Source organism: Lycorma delicatula, chromosome 1, assembly GCF_047948215.1.
Source record: "Lycorma delicatula isolate Av1 chromosome 1, ASM4794821v1, whole genome shotgun sequence".
Lineage (NCBI taxonomy): Eukaryota > Metazoa > Arthropoda > Insecta > Hemiptera > Fulgoridae > Lycorma > Lycorma delicatula.
Genome location: NC_134455.1, coordinates 272,964,442 through 272,990,040, shown reverse-complemented (window position 1 = coordinate 272,990,040; position 25,599 = coordinate 272,964,442). Strand labels below are relative to the sequence as shown.

The window sequence follows — 25,599 nt, the reverse complement described above, 5'->3', positions numbered from 1 at the left end:
ATTTTAATGTACAGTATATACTTGCGGAAAATTATAATTTTTATTCCTGCTCTCTGTTTTTAGAACTGATTCAACAGTTTTTATAGGTAAATTTATTGTCTGCATCCATTAGTTAGAAGGGCTGTTATTGCAAACTATTTTATACATTAATACAATCTTAAAGCTGGCGAGGAATCTAAAGTGTCCACTATTAAGAGTCCATTATTGAGAAGTGTCCGTCAAGGGAAGTTTCACTGAAATCCCTTTTTCCAAGTCTTACCTTTGTGAAAAGGGATTTTGTCTATGGTTGCACTAAAAACTAAATATAGGAATCTCATTTGATCATTTGAAAATAATTTGCTTTTGTGCATTTCTAACTTAGATCCACCACATATAGAGAAACCTTTAAATGAAAACCAAATGCAACCATCTCATTAATCTATCTTATTAATCTAAAATGTTTATAAATGATTTTTTCTCACAAAATGATTTCATTACTGTAAAATTGTAGGCTAATTTCGCGACCCTCCAGGTTGAGAAACACTGCCTTTGTGGAAAGGTACAACACTGGTCAAACAATTAAAGGCCCTAGATCATTTCATTTTTTTACAACAGAAAGTCCGTTAAAATGTCAGTACACATCATAATCATCTGATAGTATACTTTATCAAGTTGCAAAAGTAGTGCCATTGACACTTTAGACAAAACTGTATGTATTTATGATGGCCAGCAGTGGATCGCAAAAGTGAACAACACAGATGATTGAAACAAAGATGTGCATGTTATCCACCAGGAACAAGAACTTCATTCAACAATATTAAAAGGATTAAGTCCTTTTTAAGAAGCCGACTCCCATAGAATTCACCACCATTTATGGGCGCACTTTTAACATCAAACCCAAACTTTATAAAGAAATGTCACAGTAGTTAAATCAACATGAAAGTAAAAACTGATTAAAAGTGAGAAGACATTATACATAGCTGTCAGTTTATTACATATACATAACATGTATTTTAATCTGATGCTTTTCTAACATATAGAAACCCTTGCCCTTGAACACTAAAATGTGATTCTTGAGAAAACATAACATTTCTCCATCTTTGGTCCAGTTAGCATGTGCTTTGGGGCTTACAAGAACCTTTTTTTTGCATATTGCTGGGATTAAAAGCTGCTTTATAGCTAGTCGCCAACAAGTGTTCCATCTAGCTGCAAGAATTTGGCATCTAACAGTTGTCATGAGTAAATTTGTTCCATTGGCTGCTAATTCTCTATTAAAGTCCACAGCAGATAAGTTTGGATCGAGTCTACTGTTCTCAATAATAAGCAATCCTATATTGTAGTTTTTCTTTTACAGCCACACTTTCCTTTCCTTTGAGGTGAAAGTAACAGTTTCCTTAATTTTTTTTAAAAATAGCATTCACTAACCCTAGACCAACACTACACTCAGAAGCTATTTTTTGTTGCCATACTGGTATGCTCAGAAAGCAAAACAATTTTCTTTTCAAATGCTTTCTTGAAGTTATAACCATTATTATATATTCAAGACAGAACAAAAAATTCAAAAATATGATTTTGTAATAAAAAATAAAATAAATTTACACAAAACACTATAACATGAAAGTTGGTGAATAACCAAAGAACAATAACCTCACATTACACAGACAACTTAAAGAATGAGTGTGATCAAGTAGTGTAGCCACAACATAGAAAAGAAAAAAAAACTCCTGTGTTTGGATTAATCTGCACATTACTGTATATACAATATTTTTTTACTGCCAACTGTTTTTATTGTAAGCCAACCACTGATTCACCCATTGACTTCAACTAATATTTCATGAAGCATTTATTATCAGAATGAATCAGCATAAGTGAAAGTCAACTGTGTACAAACTTCCTTGGAAGCTGCATTGATTTCTAGTTTTACTATGTATTTAGAAATAAAAATAGTTTTGTTAAAAGAATATTTTCAGAAACATGTCATTTATACCTAAAAAAAATACACACATACAAAGTTTTTATATAAACAGCTTTTTTTTATGCTCAAATAATCAAATTCATACTCCCTTAATGTACACAATTTCTTAGACGTACACAAAAATTTCTTAAATTTCTTTGATGTACACAAAATAATTTTATATCATATGTCACAATGTAAACTTTACCTTTACCCTAATTAGATTTTATCTCATTTTGGTAAAAGCAGACATTTAAAAAAAAAAAAACATACTTCCATCTCCAGTGACAATATCAGATGTTGTTAACAAAAAAACATTACTAAACACATTTTAGTGAATTTTTTAATATCATTACAAAAACAGAAATTAAATCATCATACCTTATTTCATCTTGGTTTGGAAAGACACTGTATGTTTCAATCAATTTTTTTGGATATCTTTCTGTTAAACGCTCCAATAGATAAGAACCCATTCCTGAACCAGTTCCACCAGCTATTGAATGGCAAAGGACAAACCCCTATACAAATTGCAAAATGAATCATTTTAACAATCTAATAATGGAAATATGTACAATAATGAATCAAACAACAGTTAAAAAAGAAAGTAACAAGTAGTTTTTGATTAACATATTTTAGTAAAATTATATTTTAACTTTTTATAATGACTATTCAACACATTAATTGGTTAATAAAATTTACAATTTCAACCACACATAACCAGTTCATTTCATTCACCACTATGACACCCATTTCGTTTTCCATGCACTTCTAATTAATCCTAACTGTATATTAAAAAAAAAAACTACACAAGAACTGTATCATAAACTTCTTAATACAAACAATACAGGAAAAAAGCAACTGAACTGATTTCTGTCAATAGAACTCTAATAGTCCATTTTGAACACAACATGGTCAACTGAAATCTAAGATCATACTCTAATTCCATCCATTCTCCTGCCTGTTTTCTGTGCACAATGAATGACCTTGTTCCTGAAAAGAGGGATCTTGGCTTCTGAGGGAAACCAAGTGTGATAGAGTTGAGGTGATTACTGGATTCCCACCTGTAAACTTCATGATAATGCGGCATAGCATAACTAGGGAACTGAGAACATTCCCATTAGAGGAAAGGAAGGGTGGTTCTCCTGAGAACTAGAAGAAGAGATCACACAAACATGGCAGGAGCGGTGGAACCGGACCACGAAGGGTAGGTGGACCCACCGCCTTATTGGGAACATCAGGGGGTGGTGCTAGAGGACCCATGGTACACTGAGTTTTGAGTTAACACAATTCCTGGTGGGTCATGGGGGATTCAGGTCTTATTTGTATAGATTCGGGCTCAATCTATCTGAAAATTGTCTGGAGTGCGAGGTGGAAGAGACCTCCCAACAAGTATTCTTTTTGTGCCCGCAGAAACTAATGGACTAACACTTAGTTCACTTAGTGTAATGGACCAGACACTTAGTTGCAAGCATTCTGTAAGAAAGTTTTCTAAATAAAGTCCCTTATTATTGCAAGAGAAGTTAACTGAATGTGCTAGAAATCCTGTTAAAAATTCAAGAAAAATTACAGTAATTTGTTCATTCAAAAAATAAATCATCAAAACTGCTAAAAATGAAACAATCTTTATGATTTCAATGCCTTACTTAGTTAAACCAAATTGTTATGGTGTATCTCAATCTTAAAGGATGTTATAGTGCACCTCAATCTTAAATCTTTTAAAAGGTGCTACCCTAAACGGAGCCTTCCACTTGTCAAGATGCCAGCTCTTTTGTTCTTGGCACTTCTTTTCAATTCCTATTTAATTTAATCTTCTTAGGAGTTGGTAACCAAAATCACTTTTACTTATTTTTCCTTAGATAGCATTGCAAACTATACATTTCAGGTTTCTAGGTATCCAGAAAGCAGGCAAATTAGAGATCCCCGAATTGGAGAAAACTTTTGTCTTCATTTGCATCCCTTTTTGCGTACTTAGAAGAGTTTACTTTGAACAAATCGTTTCATAATGGTAGCTCTCATTCTCCAAGGAGACCAGGTTTCAAGTTTTCCGAGATCTTCAATTCTCAGCAAGTATAACATACTCGTCAAGTATAACACAACGCCAAGAAAATATGGAGGTAACTTATATATACATCCTTTTTTACAATATCTTTTAAAATCCATGTGTACTGCTGGCTTCCAAAGAGTGTAACTAATAAATAATTCATTGTTTAAACAAAGGAATGGACACACTTAACAATACTGGTAACTCTACTCCCCACCAACTACTTTCCACTGTAAATGTAGTCTAATTAGTATTTGTCATACCCATATTTCAACTAAAAAAGAAAAAATGTCTATACAAGAAATATTCAGAATACTAAACTGAAATTTTAGTAAAACAAAAACAATGTTATCTCAATGCATTATATTACTTATTGATAATTTTTTAAGCATGCAGAAGATGTTCTACATGTTCATTTTCTTTATACAACATACTTTTACAAATCATTAATAAGTGTCGTTTTCAACATACTCTATGAATAAAACCACACAAAACATCTTTTCTTTTTTTTATTACTTTAACAATATACAATTTATTTTTCGGAAGGAATTTTCATATTACAAAACTAAATTCTATTATTTTTTTTGTCATTGCCCACACGTTTACCATGTGGTAACCATATGTTCTATTTAATTTTGTAAGTTGCAATATGAGTTCGTGTGTAATAATTTTGAAAATAAGCCCGATGATATTATATGATTTTTATATGCAAGTAACAATGATGGTACTGATGATGATGACTGAAACATTGACAATGAATCAGACAGTAATGGCAAAAGTAACATTAAAGGAATGACAAACAGGGATGTTATATTTACACTTAGGACTGAAAAAATAAAAACAGTAAAGTCATTAAAATTCCTTTTATTGGTAATCCTGATATGAAAGAATATAATATTCAAAGCTTTGTCAAAAGGATAATGTTCCTAAACAAATTAAAGCATTTAAGAAAGATTCTTGATGATTTTTTAAAAAATAATTATGTTGGAACTAACAGGTATGCCAAGTGAAAATAGATACTGTAAATTCAGAATCATCAAAGACGAAGTGGGGTCAATCCATTTGAAGTGTCCCAAAAAAAAACATAAGCTGGTTGCTTGACCAATTAAAAAAAAATCTGAAACTTACCTAATTTCCTACATGTTTCAAGAAAAACGATTTTTTTTATTTTTTATTTAAGCAGTTTACTTATGGCCATTTTTGTTACAGTGTGCATACAATATTTGTGATTATAAGGGTATACACAAAAAATCATAACTAAAAATGTGTGTTGGTCCTGGAAGTTTGAAACAAAAATCAATTGAATCACTTTTTTCAAGGTAAAAGATCTCTCTTCTTTCTATAAGAAAATTACCAGTAAAGTTGAACATGAAAAATATAACATATAAAATTTCAGTTTTGGTAATTTTTTTCAAGAGCCAGGGATGGCATAAACAGTTTATATGTAGGTATATGTTAGTAGTTTGACCATAAATAATATTAATGGTGATACACTTATTCCTAAATGTTTAAGTTTTGAAACAATTTTTTTTTTAAATTCAAATAATTTCATTATAATAATTTAATAAAATAATTTATTCATTAATAATTTTTTTTGGCTGCAAATAACTCTGAAGGAGCTGGTCGTAAAAATCTCAAATTTGCACAACTTGCATTGTTTAAATGTTTATGGCAAACAAAAAAGTTTCTTGCGTATTGGACTAATAAAAAAGTTATAACCTCTCAAAAATGATGAAAAACTAGATAAAGTGATGCCATTTTGACTTGCTAAATAAGTGCTGCAAAGGGGTTTCTTTTCTTCTTTGCACTTTATATTTTTTTATATTTAGCCCCTACGTTGTTGAAGTTGACATTTTCAACAAATTACTAATGATAGATCGTAATTTAATGACAACTTAAACAATACCAGTAACCTAATACAATTTTGATTCAAAAATGCTTTGTAAAACTTACCCAAACTGAGATTTCAATGAGTAGCCTACATAATTTTTTCAAGAATTCATTTCTACATTGGTTTATTTTTGTAAACACTACTGAAGAAAAAATAAACTGTAGCAAAATATTAATTATTCTTCATTAAAATAGTCTGATTTTGTAGCAATGAAAGTTTATCATTTAGTAATTAACCAAGCTGTGATATCTCTTCTGATAATTCTCTTGAAATTGTGTGAGAATGATCCATCACTGTAGTTAGTTTCATGATGGGGGTGAAACACCCAAAATGCTACAAGCAACATCCAATTGTTCAATATTGATGTGGGGGGGGGGAGTTCTTTTGGCACTGTACCATACACTGTTTTATGACATTCTTCATTCACATACACTCCTATGGAAATCGTTCTTTCACTGTTTCACCATATTACTTGAAAATAATGAAAAAATTTATCTGATTTTAGAATTTGCAAATATAATATTATTAAGTAAAACTTATTTATTTAATAAACACTTCCACACAGGATGAAATTTGAGACATTCGGTAAAGATGTGAACAGATCACTAACTAATGTCAGACTGACCAATCTGTAACTGCAAAGCTAAATGATGCAACAAGCATAAATGAGCATATTATAACATGAATTTTCCTGACAACTGAAAATGACTTCAAGCACATTATAACATGAACACTGCAGTTGAATGGTTCAACCAAGTCTATTTCAACTATAGTAATAAGTATAAAAATATTGAAATGCAAAGAGAGCAAGAAACCCCTTTGGAACACTTATTTTGCAAGTCAAAATGGTATCGCTTTTAACAGATTTTTGAGAAGTTATAAGTTTTTTATTAATACAATACACAAAAACTTTTTTATTTGCCATAAACATCTATAAAAACATTGCAAGTAGCACAAATTTGAGATTTTTATCACCAGCCCCATCAGAGTTATTTGAAGCCAAAATTTGAATTTTTTTTTTAAATTAGTTTTTAAAAATTCATAAACATTTAGGGGTAAGTATATCACCAGTAATATTATTAATGGAAAAACTAACATATACCTACACATAAAAAATAATTCAAACTGTATATGTCATCCCTGCCTCTCGAAAAAAATTACCAAAAGTGAAATTTCACCATTTTTCATGTTCAAATTTATTGGTCATTTTCTCATAGAAAGAAGAACTATAGGTAAATAAACCACTGGATCAATCTTTTACCTTGAGAAAATAAGAATAAATTGTTTTTTGTTTCATCCTTCCAGGACCAATAGTTTTTTAGTTACGATTTTTTCCATAAACCCTAACAATCACAAAAATAGGTGTGCACACCGTAACAAAAATGGCTGACACAGGTAAACTACTTAAATAAAAAAATTTAAAAAAATAGTTTTAAGGTCCTGAAACATGCAGGAAACAAGTGGATAAGCTTCAATTTTTTTTTTGAATTGGTCAAGCAACTACCCTTGGGTCACCTCAAATCGACTGACCCAGTGAGGTTATAGTAGAAAAATTGAAAAGATTTTAGGAATAACTATTTTGATATCAGGAAAATCCAAAATGACGTATTATATTTAACAAAAAGAAAACTTCTTCACATGCCAATTTTTGACGAGGTGATGCCCTATAAACATTTTCTGTTATTAAATACCTTCATTTTGTAAATGATTCACAAGAGGACAACGATGGGGTAAAGAAAATAAAACTTATTATTGAATATATGAATGTGAAATTTGCAGATGTGTACACACCTGACAAAAAATGCAAGTTTGATGAAGTGTAGGATACATTTATCATATATTAAATTCAATCCCTTTATAAGAACTCAGTTCAGTATAAAGTTTTATAAATTAAATAAATTTCAAACTGGTACTGTTGGAAATTTTCAGTTTATTATGGCCACAATAAGCACGACAATGTGATAGGCAAATGAAGCTGTTATAATGAACCTTAGTAAAGCACTTTTGAACTAGGGATATACTATTTTTAATGATAATTGGTATAGTTCTTCTAAATTATTTAGACTACTTTTAGAAAATAAAACCTTTGTTATAGAAAATGTTCTTGCACACAGAAAAAATACTAACTAACTGTTACTAAATAACTGTTCTGAAAAAACTTCCAACAGTAGAACATTAAAGTACAAAGAATATCTTGGGCTTAAATTGGCATGAGAAGAATGTCAATGATCTCAACCTTATATGACTCTCCTCACATGACTGATAAGGGTAAAGCCAGAAGAGTAAAAAAAAAAAAAAGGTCGGGGCCGTTATCCAGTGATGAGAAATATTCTCTAATTTACAAAGATTTTTTTTTACCTTTTTAACATGGCTCTTAGCAACTCTTTTATAGTTTGAAATCTCTTACAAGAAAAAAGAATCATCAAAAATCAAAATCAAAAGTTGAACTTTGTAGGGCAAGATTTTGAAAATGTTACATTTCACAATGCCCAAGCCATGGACAACCATCAAATGGACCAAGCCCTCCCTCTACATCTTCAAGCAAAACAATGTGCTCCTTTTGTCATGAAAATTACTGCAACAGCTGCAAATAAAAGCCCCACTAAGATGTTTTTTGTGCCCAAAAAAAAAATAATAAGTGAAACTATATGACAGTGTAAAAAGTATGAAATTGCTCTTCAAACTGACATCTGCTTTTGAGAATATCATACAAAACTAAATTTTCTACATTGATAGGGCTATGATAAAATACATCAAAAATTATTCAGACATATATCTTATTTGATTACTTAATTATTACTATATATATATTTTTTTTTTTTTTTATTTCTAATATTATTGACAATCACGAGTAAAAATAGAGCAGGCCTATATAATGTAAAATAAAAATAATATTAAAATTTTGAAAAAAGTAAACTGTTAATGATTTTTGTTTTTAGTATTTTTCCACTAACTTTAAGGTTAATTTAAACCAAAAATAAAAAAAATTGTCATTTTTAAAAAAATAAAATTATCCAATATTGGTCAATGAATGGGTTAATACCCATGATCTAGCAGTCCAAAAAATAAATTGTTGCATAGTATATTTTACCAATTGTAATAGTGAATGAAATAATTATTATTTAATTTTTATTAACATTGTTCAAAAAATCAATGTAATATTTATAAGTGTACTGCATTGCAGATAAGTTATTTCACATACTTATTAAATTTAAACCTTCAAACATGCATTCCTAAATGCAACAAATAATCTTCAGTGACTTTTTAACCCTACAATGACTGTTTGATCCTGTTCAACATTAACATTGGTTAATTAATAATACTGATATACAATTAATGGACATTCTTATAATTTAAAAATAATTATGAAAATAGAAAAATTTATTTTTCACCTCAAGACTGTCACTGCCATCTGCTTCTCTATCAATTATATCAAATATTTCCTCCTGTAGTCTTTCTCCCTGACTATAACCAGATGCCCAGTTATTGCCTGCACCACCACCATGCTTTGACAGGTATATATTCTCAGGATTGTACAGCTATAATAATTAAAAACAATAAATCTTCCACTACACAACTGTTAATAATTTATAATAAATATAAATGATTTTTATATGAAATATTATGATAGTATCTACAGCACACTGAAGTAAAGCACACAATACTGATAATAGCTTTGATTAAACATTATTTTATAATGACATGTATATTTTTTTTAATAACAAATTTATCTCATAACCAAAAGAAAATAAATAAACAATACAGGTTTACGAAGTTGTTTTAAACAACACTAATGTTCATTTTCATGTTCATTTTTAGTGTTCATTGAAAATGTTACAATTTCACAATATCCAAGCCATCAAATGGACCACTACATCTAAAAAGCCCACATCTACATCTAAAAGCCCTACATCTTCAAGCAAAACAGTCGGTTCCCTTTGCTTTGAAAATTCCTGCAACAGCTGCAAAGGAAAACCCCACCAAGAGATGCTTTTTATACCCAAGAGAGAATAATAAGTGAAACTGTATGACAGTGTGAAAAGTGCGAAATAGCTCTTCATATTCCCACCTGTTTTCAAGAACATCATACAAACCTAAATTTTCTACATTAGTAGGATTATGATAAAATACATCAAAACTTATTCAGACATATATTTTATTTGATTATTCAGTTATTTTATTTTTTTTTAAATTGACTTTTAAAAGGTGGATTTTTAGTTTGACGCTTCTTTTTTGCTATATTGTTGGGGTAAATACATATGGAAATAGTCCTACTGTATTTCTTATTATAATGAATACGAAAATAGCTATTGATAGGATTAAGATTTCACTTGGCCATCATAAGGCATCTGCTACCACTAAGCTAATTTGTCATTCATCACTTTCTCCCAGAGGCTACCAGAAAATAATGATGTCACCTTTCCACCTAAATTTAGGGCATCCTCTTTCCTTATACTGTGTATAGGATACAAATGGTTCTCTACACCCACATATCTGGATCATTTTGCCTACGCCCCAATACCACTTTAGTTAAGAACTAACATTTTACACCTCTGACTCAAGTCTTTTATTATAGAGTGCACAGTGAAGACATTTTTATACTGAAAGATTTCTTTAATCAGAAATTAAAAAAAAACAGCAGCATCTTGTTTCAGAAACAGTTGGTCAGAGCAGACACAGCATCAGCAATTTTTGGATTCTAAAAATTGTACTTTTTAATATTTTCTTGGAACTGTTTTGAAATTACTGCTCCAAAATTATAAAATCTTACATTTTTTCAACAATGAATTATAACTCCATTCACAAGTCATATTGATTAAGTCTTAAAGTTTATTAGCACATTTGTTCTGGATTATACAGATTCGTGTGACAACTAGCCAACTTCTGAGCAGAATCATTTGGTTCAAAGATAAGAAAGTAATGTTTCTAGTTCTGGTGAGGTTAGGTATGCTGTTGGGTTCTGGTTTATTGTTTTAAGTTCTTACTACAGTTATATGTATTATATCATACACAACTGACATATTTGTTTTCCCAGATCGTTTTTTTTTTTAATTTTGAATGTTTAAAAAATATATTTTTTTTATAATTTTTTAAGCTTTACACCACTTGTATTAAAAATGTATTTTTTTTTTAAATCTTTTTGTTAATAGATTTCTTCTGAAACATTTAAAATTATTTTAATGTAGTTTGTTCTGTTACAAATTCCACCTATCTTCCTCCATCCCACCCATTTCCTACACTCTTCTTACAGATCAAAATTTAGTTATTATTTTTAATTTTTTTACATTTAGACTTATTCAATATAATGTACTTTATTAATATCTCCACAGTAATCATAAATCTTTTGTCAGTAATTTTTCACCAGACAAAAAATAGACTTAAGAAGTTTTTCTAGACACAGATTAAGTTACTTGTTATAAAAGCAGTTCAAAGATTTTTCTACAGAAATCTTGACAGATTTTACCTATTTACTTCATTTATCAATTGGCACACAATCTACAGATTCAAAATTACAAACAAAATCATTAGTTTTAAATTTATTGCTGAAGATTTTTAATGAACATTTACTTCATTCAATATGCTTATTTAAATGACAAAAGCAATAATCTGATTGTCATTGTTTTTGGATACTTACAAATTTAGCAAAAGTTCTGTCTCATGAAGCAGATTTTTAAAAGATTTATAAAATTTACAAGAAAATGATATATTTAATTACAATGATATAGGTAAAATATTTCTAAACCAGACATTCTAGTTCAGATTTTGATGAAATATATGCCAACTAATTGGAGATAACGCATGTCTTAAACAATAATCAAAATCCTTTGAAAGACAACACAACTATGTAGTAGTCACTATTGTAAGTAGAAGTAAAGTAAAAAAAAATTCTAAGAGCCCAACTGATTAAGGAATAAATTAAAGACACAAATCAACAGACAGTAAGCAAATAAAAATTTACCTTAGAGTAGGGTGAATTCATAATGGTGTGGATAACTCTTGGTTCCAGATCCAATAACACTGCTCTGGGAATGTAATGTTCATCATCAGCCTAGAATAAAATATTATATTTATTATTAAAAGCATGAAGACAGATCGCATTATTTTCGGATTTTAAAACATTTGTTTTAGATTCAGTTTGTTAAAATCAGTAATTATTAGATCTGAAAACTGAAAATAAATTTTAAAAATGCTACTTACATATAAAAACACTACAAAATCTACTGAACCCTGTTTGTTCTCACTTGTCATATAAACACAGAGCAGCTTTGTGCAAACTCCACAAGCAATAAAAGAATTTTAAGTATGAGAATATAAAACTGAATACAACATAAATAAAATATTACAACCTGGAACAGTGTAAAATTTAAAATAATAAACAAATTACATAATTTACTAATTTTTTCTACACCGTCTTCAATATAAGAGTTATTTTGAAACACATTACTGTATTATAATATAAGCTGACTTGAATATTTTCATTTTTTGGTAAAAATTTTAATTTAAGACATTAAAGCATGTTAAATCATCCTGTGATGAAGCACTTCCTTCAATTGCAAGAAACATGTTGGAAGATGAACATAGAATATTTACCAGCTGTATCACACACCTATATACTTACTACTTTCAATGAACTCAAACTATACAAAGTATAACACATAAATAAATTGATTACAATAAAATCACTTCAGACTTTTTTAATTAACTGACATGTAGGCTTTTATAATGCTGACAAATAAAATTATATACTGATTTTTTGTATAATTTCACATTTTTCTATTACTTTTTTTAACAGAAAAATTATTAAATTGTAATTTTAACTTTCATGGACATAAATTAATTTATTTTTCTATGTTTGTGCTATCTCTTGATGCTTCCTGTAATAACACACAACATTCTGTACCTAACCTATCCTGCAAGTTTCACTCCGTAACATTTAGTTTGCTAGTGCAACTTGTAAAAGGGATATAAATATTAATGGGAATGATATTATAATAATACAAGCATAGAAATAAGACTCACTTCAACACAAAAGATAGATTCAATGAATGGAAAAAATTACTAATTTTGAAATAGGTCAAAGAAACCAAAAGAACTCATGCTTTCCAAATTTTGTTCAAGTATTAACTAGTAGCTGTGATCAGATACATAAAATCATTAAACAAGGTTGTGGAAAAATTTTTAATTAGGAGTAGGACCAACAGTGTATGAATATCAGGTAACCATATAACAAGCAGAGATTTCAAAACCAAAATTACATATCCAGATGCTTGGATATTACCCACAATTTAATCAGAATTAAATAAAAATATGTTAGAAAAAAGAAATAGGGTTTCAAGCAGATTAAAAATGACTTAAAATAAGTTCAAACAAGCCTGTTAAGTCACATTAAGCATTTAAAAGAACTGTAAACAATCCACGATCTGGGAATGGCAGAATTAACCAATGAATTTGTATAGTAGGTAATAGAAAGGATATCTTTAAAGAAAATTACTAATGCAGGGGAAAAGCCTTAGCAGAAAGGTAACACTCCCATAAAATAATACGTAATGAAAGACAGTAGAAATAATGGAAGAACAAAAAATATGCATCAGTGCATAAGATGAAAAATTTACTTTAAAAAAAAGTAAAATAGAAATGTAAAAATTAATTAATTACAAAAGGATCAATATATTAATTTAAAAATATTAATTACTAAATCAATAGAAAAGTATAAAGCAGCAAGACAAGGTTGAATGAAGGATAAATGTAGTTGTAGAAATTAATTACAGGAATTCATAATTTATCTCATATATGAATTTAGAGAGTGAAACGGCTTATACAGCTGGACTACTCCCTCATGTCCCATAAAGACTGTAAAAATATTTTTCAGTAAAGTTTTTATAAAGGTATCCTTGTTTACTTTTAATTTGCAAATAAGGTTTTTGCACTGTTGTTATTTTTAAGATCCAAAAATTAACAACAAACAATAACGTAATACTATAAATTTTATTTTAATGTCAAAATTGTAATACTTCATCTTCTAAGATTGCAATCTACATAAATATGCATAGCACTAAAAGTGATGGGTCAAGCAATAAAAAAATAACTCCATGTGGCTCTACTTCTTTTATTTTTTATTTACTTGTATCACAACATAAGTTAAAAATACTGAACAGAAATGTGATACAGAAGTTTTATAACATACAAAAATAAGCTAGCATGACCAGGATTTAACCCAAGACCTTCTGAATGAAGAGCTAACTAGTATCGTCACTCCACTACAGAAGTTTGTATATTGCTGATATAAAATCCCCACAAAAATAAAGCTATAATTTTTTTTATTTTTAGTCAGATTTTTCTTTAATACATTAAATAATTTTTATTTAATAGTTTATTTTTAAGAGCTGGGTTTATTTTTTTAAGGTGAATAATCACAAGGAATATTATCCCATGAAAAATCAAAAGGAAAAACAGCAAATGGTTATAAGTGAAAAAAAGAATTGAAAATGTTGTACACAAAATAACACATTAAAGTAAAACAAAAATGAAGTAGATGCATTTAAGCAACTTCACAACACAATGTATCACTAAGACTAGACTGGAAGAAAATAAGTAATTAATGTAAGCATTGTAAAGGAACCTCCCCTAACAAGAAAATTCCGAAAGGTAAATATGAAAATTCATATTAAAGAAAAATTAATTGCACAGTATAGGCCGAAAAAATTAAAATTTTTTTTTTAGTCTGACAGAAATGAACATCATAAAATTCAAGAAAAATCATTCCATAAAATGACCAACAGAAATAAAATGTTTAATTATTATGCTAGAATAAAATTTAACAACGTTAGCAAAATTATCAACTTCATTAAAAACAAAAAAATTAATAACTAACTTTTTAAGTACCCATTGACAAGTCACTATTTAATAATCTTATTCAAATTGAATAACTTCATTACTTCAATCTGAATCATTTTGAAGTAACAGAATTATTTCAGCTTGAATAATCTTATTCAAATTGAAGTAATTGACCAAATAATCTAATTGGCATTAAACACAAGTTTTTTCTTTAATGATAGGGATTATCAAAACAAATTTATCTAAAAATAATTTAAGGCTCCCTTAATTATTAGAGGGGTCTAATCTAACGATCGCCAAAATGTTATTTTTCTTTTTTCACAAAATAAAGAAGTACTTTATGTACAGTTATATAAAAGTTTGCAATGCCAAACACTTCATTAAAATGGTCAACATTTAAAATTTTCTTTTAATTATCTTTAATGTTATTTGTTACTTAAGTTTTTCTTCAAATTTTTAAAAACTTAAATTATTTGTAGATAATTCAAAAACTTCCTAGACAAATATTACTGAGTCATAGTCATTAACATATAGCAATAATGTAATTCAGAAAGAAGAGTTACCTGATAGAAAAACACATCTTTGCGATCAATTCCTTCTGTAGCGTAATCTTCAAGAATCCCTTCAGGATTTATGCCATGTTCCGAACACAACTTTTTCCAAAATTCAAACCCAACTGAAAAAGATAAAAATCAAAATAAAGTGGTAAATATATTTTTCTGAATAAAATTAAGACCGAAAATCTTTCCAATTCTTACTTTTAATTTTACTACTAAAAAAAAAAACTGCTATAAAACCACTGAAACTCATTAAACCAAAAGCGAACCACCTACTTAAAATAGCCGGTAGAAAGAATCGATAAGATTGGTATTGTCAAAAATATTCAGGACTGCTCAACAGCACCTGGAAGAAGGAAGTTAATAATTCACAAACCATGAAGTAATTGATAATAAATTTCCAGGAAACCAACAAATATCAAATTAGTTTCACATACATAAAAGTCTTAATTTATTGAACTAAAATTTGCTGTAATTAATTTTTAGAAATTCATTATATATTTAGATAAATTTAGTTCCAAATTGTTTTTAATAATAGAAGTTGTTTTTTTTTTAATGGACTTTTTTCGTCTTTTTTTTTGTTGCTTTTACAACCTCATAGTATCACTTTAATGGACTTTATTATGCTAATTTTCTAAAAATTAAATTCACTACAAGTTTTGATAATAAAATTTATGCATTTATTAATCATTTAACAGTTATTTTACTTTAAACCTAAAAAATGTGTTATATCACCATATGTTCTGTTTATGATGAATATCTTGAAGACTACAGGAGACACAGCTCTGGAACCTGGTTTCTTTGATTTTTCTGGTAAAAAGACGTAAGAAACCATCAAGTTAACCCCTTAAAATTTTTGAATACTTCATTTCACTGGGAGATCTGAAATCTGGGCAAAATTTTTCACCAGGCATAACTCAATAACAAGCATTTACAAAGCGTTTTCAGACATATGTTTGTATAAAATTTTTCTTAATTCAAGCTCTAGAATAAGTTCCCAAATTAATTCCCATTTCTCCTGAAACACCAATATGAATAACTGAAATGACTTCTTTAATATGGTGAACATTTCATTATTCTGCATGATTACATTTGAGTTTACGTTGTCACCACCCATTAATGACAAAATTTATTTCAATACTCTCACAGATTCTAGGAAAATATTTAAGTATTCAGAAAACAGTAAGAAAAAATAAATAAAACTGGGTAAATTTTAGCAATCACTTGATCAATTTCAATTTTTTTTAATACATTAATATACCATAGCAGATATGCTTCGGATCGGGAAAACACAAGATCTAAATGTGTCGGAAAGGTTTGGAGAGTGGGTGATGCCACTGTCAAAATCTGTTAATTAGCAATCAATTTTGTCACTTATAGCAACCAGTTCATATGCTAAAACGATTTAAATGAAGGAAGCTGGGGTTAAGGTTAGGGTTAAAGTTAAGGTTAGAGTTAATTCAAGTTGATCAAGCAATTATTCAGATACTTAATATTAAATAATTAATTTTTTAACAAAAAAAAGATTAATAATATGTTTGTATTTCCATATCTTTATCTAAGTTATCTGTTCCTCTGGGCATGGTCATTAGTAAAATATCAATTTGTAATTATTTATTTTAAAATTATCTCTACTAATGTTCTTCTACATTATTCCATTCCCCCTCTTCATTAATCTTAAATGGATTTTATAGCATCATGTAAAAGTACAAATGACAATCCTTCCATGCAGTTAACATACTTGATAGTAATCACATTAAGTATACTGTAGATCCCTGATCCTGCACACATAGTCAGCTGATGTCAATGTAAAGAATTTATAATTTACAGACATTCCTGCATTAATTTAGTGTCTGCAAGTTCCTGCAATGGCTAAAACTTGTACATGCTAACTACTCAACAAGATATTTCACTTAACTTTGACAATTTGACGCACAGCCTGTTTCCAGTTCTGCAGATAAGGTTACATTCGAATATCGAGTATTATTTAATCTAAGTTAAATTTTAAATATGTTGGTGTAACTTTTTTTTAAGAGAATTAGACATAATACTTATTTAATACTATCTACTTACATTTTATTTATTAACAATGGCTATAAGAGAATCTGACCAAGAGAAATTCGTCAGGAAACATATTTACTGCAAACTACAATTCGTCAGTAAAATAAACTACCTTTTCATTACGTGATTTTTATTGGGGACCACAAAATAAACTGCTCAACACAATAGCCACAAAACTAGAGTATTCCTAAAAAAACAGTCGAAGTAAAAGATCAACATAAATTAAAAACAACGGATTCTCACTTACTTTGGTTACCACATTGACCTAACTGTAAAGTTATAATTTCACAAGGCATGATGTGAAACACAAGTCTTAGAAAAAATTTAAAACACAAATGTAGTAATTAAAATAACCTAATATTAGTATAAATCACAAAATCAGTTTCCTACGAATCACAGAAACATTGTTGATGGATTCCCTCCAAAACGTACGAATATCAACTACTCCACACAGCCTCTGAGATAGTTTTTATTAAACCCCATTAAAACAAAGAATACCCAATAAAATATTTTTTCTAGAAAAATATATAATCACAAAATAAAGATAAAACTTTTGTTGACTTTCTACTGTTTTACCATTTTTATCGCAAAGGTGTTTATTATTTTTTAAATGTTTCACTCTTGATTTCTTCAGAACCACCGCTTCGATGTCTATGTAACTTACAATTTGGTTAATTTGATAATTACAGGTACTTATACTCATATTATTTCGAAAATATCCCAGAATATGCCGTATAGCAAGAAACAGTTTACAGAGATATTTGAAATTTTTTCATCCTGTCAAAAACATCACATTAACAACAAAAAAAAACTTATTTTCGGTAATCTTTGTCTGAAATATTTTTTGTAACCTTAGCAAGAGACAGCCATGCCCTTTTGTTGAAAACTATGTTACTACAGTTTTCTTGCTTGATTTGTATTATAGTAACACCATAATAGCAAAAGTTATGGGCTAGAAATTACCGATCAGAACAGAATATACTCACATCACATCAAGAATAATAAATGTGATATTCCTTGAAAAACATAAACAGAATACTGCAGTAGCATCACACAAAATATAAAATTGGAAGAGAGATAATATATATGAAGAATATAACAAACTTTTAGGTACATGTACTGGTTACAGAAACAATAATCAACGACAAGAAACGATAATTATGAAATACTGATCTGTAAGAAAATAGTAAACAAATTAAATTGGCACAAATAAAACAATAATTTTGCTATCATTAATGAAAATTACATACAATGTCATATTACATAACATATTTTAGTATGCCAAATTTAGGTTATCTAACTAGCAGTTCTTAAAAACTTATAAATAGGGTAATATTCTTTCCTTAAAATAAAATTTGATCTTAAATAAATTGGTTATTAGTTCTTTTAGGTTATTAACTTATTAAAGTTCAGAATAGAAACGTAAAGTACTTTCTTTTAGGTGAAACTGTGCGTAATATAAAAATAGTTTTATTTTCTTGTTAAATATAAATCAGTATTGCTACTTTTTAATGGTAAAGATTTATTTTTGGAAAAGGTTGATAAATATAAATGTATGGAAATGTTAGAATCATTCTTTTTTTTAATAAATTGTACACAAAAATGAAACAAAAAATAAAGCCCATTTTTCCATTCTGAAAGGTAGTTCTGACTCTTTTATGTAGCTCTAATAATTATGTAATGTTATACTTGGACACAACAAAACTCAGAGACAACTATCTTATACACATCATAAATCAGGCAACATTGATACAAAATTTATGTACGCATATTAATACTATAGAACATTATGAAATATATAATCACACAATACCAATAAACTAGATAATCAGACACATATAATTTTCGACCTCATTCTAAATATGTTTACCTAATTAAAAAAAACCACTGGTATTAAGAAGCAGTGAACAGCAACGCAGGTCAATGAAGATAATCACAATGTTTCAAAAACATCTTGAAGTTTTTAAATATGTTTAATTACAGAATTTTTTTAGAGTGTTATAATGAAAATTAATTTTTTGTAAAATAAATATTTAATTATCATTACAAGCTTAATGATTAATTAAAATGTTTCAAAAGGAAAAAGAATGATTCGCTTGTAAATCAATTTGATCATCTCATGAAAATTTATCATTTAACAAATCATCCAAAAATTTTACATTATTTGTAAAACAAATATTACTATTATCATTAGTGGGAATGTTATTCATCCAAATTAGCAATAGTGTATCTCTACTTATGAAGCACACTACGACGACTTTATCCACATTTAAATTTAGATAGTTTAAATTCATCCAGTGAATTATCTTTTAAACTGCTAATATAGATCTTTTGTTTTTTCTGTTAAATAATTATCTTCAGATATAGATTCAGCAATATCATCTGAAAACAAATTAAATGGTCTGGTTATTTGTAGATCATTTAAAAATATAAAAAAGAAAAATATATCTGAAACAGTTCTCTGGGGCATCCTGCATTCTACATTTTTTATGATATGGTTACAGGTAACTCCACTGAATAAGTTGCTGCTAATTAACACAGATAGGGCTTTTGGAAAAAAGAATTGAATTATTTTAATAATCACTAATTTGACATTTAGTAATTTTAAGCTTTGTCATTACTAGGAAGTGCAGAACTAAACCAATTGATCTGTTAAGATCAGAAAAAATAGAAAAGAAAATTTTTCTTGCTATTGCATTTACATTATTTAAATTTTCTAAAAAAAAAGTAGAATGGTTGTGTAAGTAGAAAAGTTTTTCCTAACACCCTGAGGGCTTTCTATATGTTAATTTTCAAAAACTTTTCAAGACATACTTTTTTTAGCGACAAATAGATGAAGAAAGAAGCATTTGGAAAAATATAGTTAAAAGAAGAGAAAGACTTATAGGCCACATACTAAGGCATCCTGGAATATTCGCTTTAATATTGGAAGGACAGGTAGAAGGGAAAAATTGTGTAGGCAGGCCACGTTTGGAATATGTAAAACAAATTGTTAGGGATGTAGGATGTAGAGGGTATACTGAAATGAAACGACTAGCACTAGATAGGGAATCTTGGAGAGCTGCATCAAACCAGTCAAACGACTGAAGACAAAAGTAAAAACTTTTTTTAAATAAATTTTATAATATGGACAACAATAGAATTAGCTAGTGTATAAAATTCTAGAACCAGCATAGACTTTCCATACAATAGGGAATAAAAGCAGAAGTCTTAGTGCACTAGGATTATTACTAATATAATATAATATTGTTGCATAGTTTAATTTAGGCAGATATTTTATCATTAGAAAGGTTAATACATATTATTTCATACTTTTGAAAGTGTGATTTTTTTTAAAGTTTTAGGAACATCAATGGCTGTGTCATTAGCCCCTTTCCACATAAAAAAGAGAAATTTAATTTCTTCCCTTACAAAATCTCTAGCAACATAGTCTAAAGGCTGCTAGTCTTGTCATGACAGATCATCCATCCAACAAAAGATTTACCAAAGGATATTAAAACCCCAAATAAACACAAGTTGATAAGGGTGTACATTTCCCTTGCCACTTAAAAACATATAAAACTAACACACTAAAAAACACTTAAAAATAAGTTAAAAACACTTAACCATTTCTAAAGAAATATTGTCAAATACAGTCAAAATCAAGCACAGTCAGTTCTATAAGCACATGTAAACTAATTTCTTCTACAAATTTTATTGCCTAGGTTTACTCTTTGGCCATCCTTTTTTCTTCCTTTTCTCCACCTTCCTGAAGGCCTCAATGTCAAACTCCAGCATGTCTGAAGCCTCAGAGATGAATTCTTCTGATCCTCTGTAATAAATCATGGAGAATCTCCTGCTGCTGTCATGAGATGAAACCAACTTCAATGGTGTAGACAGCAGTGCTTCAGAGTCGAACTCAATGCACTCCCCGCTAGAGGGTGTGGGGCAGCCAAAGTGCTTGCCCTCTCGTTTAAAGGCCTCCATGCTTTCAGAGACTTCATTAGGCTGTCTTTCAAAATTTTTTTTCTTCTAATATCTTTACTTTCAGCTTCTCAGATCTCTGTATGGACATTTTCTTGATCTAAACTTTAATTTGCATTGTATTTGACTCAGATTTTCTCTGAGCTTTCACGTTAGAACTGGTTGAATGCCAGACCTGCAGCAGTTTATGACCTGTTTCTTTAACTAATTTAGATTTCATTTTCTTGTTAATGATGCCTACAACTACCTGATGCCAGTTCAGATATCACGTCTCCTGTTTTGAAGGGGGTTACAGGAGCTGCTGGGGCTGCCACCACCTGAACATAGGACACAGTCTTTGGCAATCTATTAGTCACAATTTTCTTCACATCATAGTAGCTGACCTTCTACATGGTCTTCACTTCCTGGATAGCTTCTTATGTTTATAAACTGGACAGTTATGCGATCTTGCTAAGTGGTGTCCATGACAATTTATGCACACAGATGGGTTTTCGCACGGGTCATCAAGGTGCAATGGCTCACCACACATATTTCTTATATATTGCACTGCTATGTGTCCAAATTTCTGGTACCCAAAACCTCGCAACAGAGTTATGATGAATGAACAAACAACTAATCGATGATAACCAGCTTTTATCTTCTCCAGATGCTTGGGTCGACTAAAAGTCAAGACATGTGGTACAAAGGATACAACTTCTCCATTGCATTGAGTGTTCAGTCTTCAACAAGCAACAACTCCTTGTGGATGAAGCTCTTCAACGATTTCTTCTTCTGTGCAGTTAGTAAGTCCCTGCACACAACAACACCCTTGGAAGAATTTAAATGCTATATGGGACAACTTCAATGTTAATGAGTCCCATCTTCTTTGCTTTGAATACTGTACTACTGTAGGTTGTTGACGTTCTCAACAAATAATCCTGTCACAGTCTTTCTTGTTTCCTTAACAGGTTCTCTAGCTGCTTTCGTGATGCCTCAAGCTGTCACAAAAGGGCTGATCTTTGAAAAATTGCCTTCCTTCCCCTTGATTACAAGATATTTAAGAATCGATGTGCCAGTTTTTGGTCAAATCTTGGTTTGATCCTTCTTTTCCAAAACTCTGCACTCTTCTTTGTCACTAAACTCTACACTTTTCTTACTCATCACTTATGAAGAAAGAGGTTCTCCAAGATGAGGGTTTTTATGTAAACACTCTGCCACAAAAGTTGTGGAAGTAGAAGTTTCCATAAAACTATATTTCTCCAGTCAATATATCGCAAGGTGAGGGCGAAGAGATGGTTGGTCATGCCTCAGATAATGATCCTGTCTGGGTTCTCCCAGTCAGCCTCCCATAGATTAGACCCTGGCCAAGGAATCAGGCAATGCCTGAACCATGATACTGACATCCCAGTGCTCGCACATAGCAGTAAGGGCTCCAATACCCTTACTCATGGGACAATCCCTGCCAAGGGCCGAAGCTGGTAGAGCAAGCTTACAGCAGCCCAGCTTCAAGAAACAGGAAAAGAGATGGGCACTCCCCATCCGCATTCTGACCAGCATTGGCAAAACAGATCATGGTCATGCCTTCTGCCCCCACTGCAAACAGCAAAACCACCAGCTGGGACAGCTCAAGACCACCAATCCCGTAATCCAAAGAGGAGTGCCTAAGCAAGACCATTGCCCCATAAGTGGAGGTGCCAAAGTACTGAGCTGCTGCCCATCTCAGATGTGTGCGTAGATTATATATTGCACGAAGGTGGGGTTGAGTTCATCCGGGGCATAATTATTATTATTATTATTCATATCAGGACTCGTGTGAGTCCAACGGATGGAAGGGAAATTTACAAAGAACCCCCTGTTTGCACCAGTTGGCTGAGCCACCCTCAGTCGTCCTCCAGCACGCAACTAGTGCGCATGGGGGGACAACTGCTAACACCTATCTCTCTGAGATCTGATTATCCACAATTTAACCAGTCGCTCCACCCACCTACCCTTCCTGAGGTATACCAGCAGTTATAAAACCATCAGGTAATGAGGATTCAATTTACTGTCTTAACCAGGATCCAAAACATGAACTTAATGCTGCATTTTAGTATTTTGGTAATTGAAATTTTATAATATATGGTAATTATTATTTTGTATCTTACAGTGTTTTATGTTATTAGTTAACAGTGCTTTAATTTGAACAAATGATTTCTATAGACAGTTCCTTTGAACACTAACTATACCAGAAAAGATAGCTTCACCTCCACAAAAATTAAACATTTGACAAAATAATAATCTTTGACTTGAATTTGTAAACAAATTAGGAAAAGATTTTTCTCTACAGACATACAAAGGGAGTGTCAAAACCAAAATTTCCTTAAGATTAAGTTTACTTTGAAGTCAGAATATCTAAAAATTTTTCCAGCCAAGATATTTTTATTTTTCATTTTGAAAAAAGGATCCAAATTGGAAAAAATTGTGTGACCTGGAAGTGAAAATAAAATTTGATAAAAATTAATATTATTTATGATCTAAACATTTTACCCAGAAGTATATTTAGGGTTTATATTCAAATAAGGAATTATTTATTGAAGAATAAGTGTAGTGAATCAGGATCAGGAAAGAAAAATGTCATTGCTTCTTAACAGATTAAAAAGCTATTGTTATCTTCTGACAGTTTATGAATATTTCCCATCTGCATAATTACTTCAAACATCTAATCTGATTTCAAATTAATTTTTGGATTTATTAAGGATTGTCCGTGTGAGAGTCAGGTATGAAAGGAATTTTATATTTAAATACTACTTATTTTCTGATGGCAGCTCCTTTTATAACAACTGGTAATTTCAGATATTTATGATGTAGTTGAAACTGAAAATGAATTTAGATTTTATCCATAAAGCATGCGTAAGCAAGCCTTAAAGTTAAAATTAATTTTTATATACAAGGGGACCCATGCATCAATAAATAAATTAATCTGATGTCCACATCATTAGTAAATAAATTAACTTAGTTATAATAGATAGTTTACTTTGTGGTTCATAAGACTTTCTTCCAGACAACATTAGCTGTGCATTGACCTGTAGGTTTCATCTCCACTTGCACATATTTAAAGGATTCTGTGCATGATAGGGCAATGTATAATTGTCCATGGCCAAAAACTGGTTCAGGTAGGTAGATTCCTTCTGGATCCAGGGTTTATCCTTGCACCTCATTGATGGTGATGCAAAATGCTAACAATATAGGAAACTGTCTTCATGTAAATAAAACAGTAGTCAGACTGTGTCAAATCAATTTGAGGCAGAAGTATCATCTAAACTGTTGTCATACATTTTTCTTACAGTCAGTCTTCTTCCATTCAATAATCCCACCACTGGATTTAAATTTTACAGCAACATTATAATACTATCTTCTTTTAAAATCAGCATGTGGGGGCAACAAACCACTCATTTCAAAGTTATTTAAAAATCATGTGGGAAAATGCAACAGTTCACTCTATAGCTGCTACGTCACTTCTAGTCTAACCAATCATAGTCTCTTTCTTATTGGTTAACTTAATTAGCATTCCCTGAAAACATTGCCATTTCTAGGCCGTTAAACTAATCAAAGAGCATATATACATGTTTTCTTATTAATTTAATCAACATTCCCTGAAAACGGTTTTAGGAATTAAGTGATCGAAGTAGGTGTGGGCTCATTTGATGGCACTTAATATGGTGATTGTTTTAAGACCCAAACAAATATCGTATCTTAATAAGTTACTGAGATATCTCGATTTGAATTCCATTGAGGTAACGTTTTGACTATGAGAAAAGCTATGTTCCTTTAAAACTCCCTTCATGATTGAGTGAGCTTGATTCATGCTAGTTATCAATGGTAATAAATAATACAATAATAATAATAAATAGTAACAATAGTTATCAATTGTAAAAAAATAAAAAACATCAAGTTTACCCCCCCCCCCCCCCCCCCGCCCCATATAACATACGTTAAAAATTTTAGTATTATCTTATTTCACTGAGGGAATTGAAATCTGGGTGAATTTTTCATTAGATGTATGTCAGTAACAACATATTTTTGGACATATGTTTGTGTGAACGTTTTTCCTTATTTCAAACTCTAGAATCAGTTCCCAAATTATTTCCCTTTCCTCCTGAATCATTTGTGTATGTATATATTCTAATTTGAGATATTATAAACAGTGCCAGTACCTTGAAGGAATGTTTGCAGTTCTAATTAGTTAATCATTTCCATTAAAAAAAGAAGCAAATTTCTCTGTTTAGTTACATCTAATGTCAATACCTGCCATTTCAACTTGAGTTAGAGTAAGTCAAGGAATGCTACTGTTTTGGTAATA

At 30.0% G+C, this 25,599-nt stretch overlaps 1 protein-coding gene across 2 annotated transcripts in view; it reads right to left on the bottom strand.

Annotated features, from left to right (window-relative positions):
* The window catches only part of LOC142331808 (tubulin gamma-2 chain), a 71,297-nt gene extending 53,520 nt beyond the window's left edge, over positions 1–17,777 (bottom strand). Inside the window, exons 1-5 of one of the 2 annotated variants that reach the window (XM_075377936.1) lie at positions 17,566–17,777; positions 15,264–15,376; positions 11,825–11,914; positions 9,258–9,404; positions 2,315–2,451 (exon numbers count right to left, since the gene is read on the bottom strand). In XM_075377936.1, the coding sequence (XP_075234051.1) occupies positions 2,315–2,451; positions 9,258–9,404; positions 11,825–11,914; positions 15,264–15,376; positions 17,566–17,614 (536 nt within the window). In that variant the 5' untranslated portion in view covers positions 17,615–17,777. Of the gene's footprint in view, positions 1–2,314; positions 2,452–9,257; positions 9,405–11,824; positions 11,915–15,263; positions 15,377–17,330; positions 17,511–17,565 lie in introns of those variants that run through there. The other variant, XM_075377945.1, reaches the window with a different exon arrangement.
* Positions 17,778–25,599: the final 7,822 nt, after the last annotated feature.